A 3,090-nucleotide genomic window follows, 5' to 3' on the forward strand; every position below is an offset into this window, starting at 1 on the left:
AATCGGCAGAGTTTTTGCTACCTCCAAGCCAATGCAAAACGTGCGTAATTGGGAAACAAAGGCAGAGAAACAGAAGGCTGAAAAGGTGGGATGAGTGTGGTGGTGAAAGTGGTCAAGGTCACGGTTTCACTCGTTCGGATTATGAAACTTTTGCACTAGCAGCTGCACTAGAGGCTTTTTAGGCACAAAAAGAATTGGTGCGCGCGCGGTGTAGTATCACACTGACCTGTTTTCTTCTAGGGCCGAAATGATCGTTGAAATTTATCTAACTGTATATATGAATCAGAGGAAAAAGGCATTTGAGGAAACAATGCAATGGAATTGTTGCATCAACTGCAAAATGTTACTGGAGTCCCATTACATATGTGAACAATAAATAATAAAGCCCGGCTTGTGTCAATGTATTCGGAAAATCAATACCACTCCAGATTAGAAGAAACATAATCCACCATATCCTCAACATATCCTACAACCATTTCACCTACCAAGAACAACGAGTGCTGGGTGGAGCAAATAAAGGGCATCTAAGTGGGCCCAGTTCTCGATGAAAAAGAGAAACGATGTCCCCTGAACCATAGGTAATGCAAACATTCAATAACGGAGTGTGGAGTTCCCTCTCATTCCGCTTCAGGTGAGCCGCCAGGGACCAGCTGCATTGTGCACAAACCATTAGACAATTTATTACAATAGTTTGAACATCTTTCATCTCTGTTTTATGCTGGCTCTAGCTTCTATTGAAAAGGCCAAGGAGAAACCATAAGCTTGCAGAAATAGTTACAAGAGTAGGTCGTCAAATATAAGGCGAGAAAAGAAAAAGGCTACAAAAAGTGTAGTGCTATACTTGACAAAGAAAACCTAACAATCACTTGCATATTCACCGGAAATTCAATTATTTCATCCAGGCAAATAAAGACCACCCATGTTTAACTTACAATGGCAATATTGTTTCCGTTGAGTAAAATCTGATCAAGCTTGGTTATACGTCTTCCTTCAGGAGTAATCTCACTGCACATCCAAACAAAATAACAAAGGCCCTGAATATTAGCAGCATAGTAGATCACAACCATATATAGCAAATAGAGTGAATGAACATAACTAATGACTAACATAAACTAACTACTAATTCAAATACGCTGTATGCCAGATATATCCTAGTCCGATTTCTCTTTTGATCCCAAAACATTACAGTACGTTTGATATGACCAAAAAATAAGCGAGATGCAAAAGGTAGAATGCACGGAAAACAGGAGGCTGGAGGAGGAATAAGTCCTTTTTATTGCTCAATTTTTTCAAATATTACATTTTTAGTTGCAGTTTTACACATCACGTAAAGTGCCCATGTAAAACCACTGTTGCAATAGAAGCCTCGCATTAGAACTCTATCTACCCTATGAAAACAACTTGTATTCAACATAATGTCTAATTAAGAAATGCCCTATAACTAAGCCTAAGCAATTCCATGACTTTGCCAGATTTCTCAATCTAGTATAAATATGTATCAACTGTTCCATATAAAAGCCAAATCCAAGTATTTTGGCATCCAGATAAGAAAAGATCATAAGAAAATACAGATATACAGTAAAATTCTAATATACAAGCGAGGTTGTATTCGACCATTCACAATGCGCTTTACCACCAATCAAAATTAACCTTCAAAATTAAAAACCTTAATTCCCATTGTATATAACTAAGATTCGAAGCTCTAGAGGCTGTCCTGCATACTTCGACATTAAAATATACAAGTATTTGGAGTATTGGAGTGATTGACATTGTACTAACAGATTATTAGAGTTCAATAATCTGTACCAACTGTTACTTGTAAGAGCTCAATTCGGACTTCCAATCAACTGCTTACCATGAACAATTTTCTAACATAAATACTAACAAAGAAAATTCAGATTTTCCAAGCCAGTAAAAATTGCCTCTGCCTCACTAAAATCCCATATCCAAATTAGACCCAATTCATAACTTTGTACTCCCTTCTCCTTTTTCTAATCTTCCCATCAATTAATCAAACAGTTAAAGCATTTACAAAACTAAAGACTCAATCTTGTACCAAAATCGAGATAAAAATCCCCCAAATTTTTAGGGTTTCATAAGAACAGAATTAAAGGGGAAATTCATACTATTCGGTGACGTCTTCGAGTACCATGTTGACGTAGACATCGAAACCCCTCAGAGTCCCTACGAGCTCCTTGTCTCCCTTCATTATCACCCATATCTTCGAGCCTATGCACCGGTCGATCAACTCTGCGCATTTTCCAGGAAAACACCTCAAATTTTCCGTTTAATTTTCTCGAGAAAATACGGGAAAGTAGAAAGGGGAACGAAGTGGTCAAAACCTGATGGGAGTAGCTGCGAAGGATTGTTGGCGGCCATTGGAAGCGGAGGGAGCTTTTGTCTGCGGTAGCGAACGAGTTGGCGGCAATCTTTGGTCTGTCAGAGAGTGAGATCGGAAGTTGGACTCGAGACTTTATTAGTGTGATTTGCAAAGTCCAACCAACCCTTGACGACTTTTTAATATTTCTTTCCTTTCTTCTCAGCATTTGAATTTGGTTGGAAGAATAGATTTTTCAGTGCGGTCGCAATACAAGTTGGTACACAATATATTATAACATATAGTTTATCGTTTGTTTTTTTTTTATTAAACGATAAATTTTGTTATATTAAATATTAAATTAGTCACTGAAGTATTTGAATTTACGTCGTCGTGCAAGAGTTCAACACATTTCTATTACTGTGGTAAATCTTTTCATACCCATTTTTGTTATGATTACATGAAAGAAATTTCTCAAGCCTAATCTTTAAAGATGTTGCAATCTTCTCCATTTTTTAACCAATTGTCAAAATTGGTGAATTTTTTCGTTACAACTAAGGGCAAGTTTCGACATTGAGGTGAGGCAAATTACCATAAAAATATGATAAATTTGATAGTTCAAAGTAAATTATCACGTTTAAAAAATTCTTAGAGCTCAATACAAACCAAAATTTGAAAAGATAAAATTAGAGGAAAACTAAGAGTATATTATTATCAAATCTAGAACCTTAGATGCATAAACATATATTCTTAACCGACTCAATTACGAATTT

At 36.4% G+C, this 3,090-nt stretch overlaps 1 protein-coding gene across 1 annotated transcript; it reads right to left on the bottom strand.

Moving 5' to 3' along the window:
* Positions 1-298: 298 nt before the first annotated feature.
* On the bottom strand, positions 299-2,502 carry LOC137722709 (sm-like protein LSM5). Its single transcript, XM_068461781.2, has 4 exons — positions 2,343-2,502; positions 2,127-2,250; positions 933-1,005; positions 299-650 (listed from the first exon to the last, which is right to left on the bottom strand). Exons 1-4 carry the CDS (start codon positions 2,377-2,379, stop codon positions 618-620), a joined length of 267 nt encoding a protein of 88 aa, XP_068317882.1. The 5' UTR covers positions 2,380-2,502; the 3' UTR covers positions 299-617.
* Between the last annotated feature and the right edge of the window lie 588 nt (positions 2,503-3,090).

Source organism: Pyrus communis, chromosome 5 (assembly GCF_041283825.1).
Source record: "Pyrus communis isolate YQ-2024b chromosome 5, ASM4128382v1, whole genome shotgun sequence".
Classification (NCBI taxonomy): domain Eukaryota; kingdom Viridiplantae; phylum Streptophyta; class Magnoliopsida; order Rosales; family Rosaceae; genus Pyrus; species Pyrus communis.

Bases quoted from the DNA above. Each gene is read 5' to 3' on its own strand.
- LOC137722709 (XM_068461781.2), bottom strand. From the start codon at position 2,379: ATGGCCGCCAACAATCCTTCGCAGCTACTCCCATCAG. The intron at 2,251-2,342 runs GTTTTGACCACT...GAAAATGCGCAG, and splicing joins TTCGCAGCTACTCCCATCAG to AGTTGATCGACCGGTGCATA. The intron at 1,006-2,126 runs GTATGAATTTCC...TTGGATGTGCAG, and splicing joins CTCGAAGACGTCACCGAATA to TGAGATTACTCCTGAAGGAA.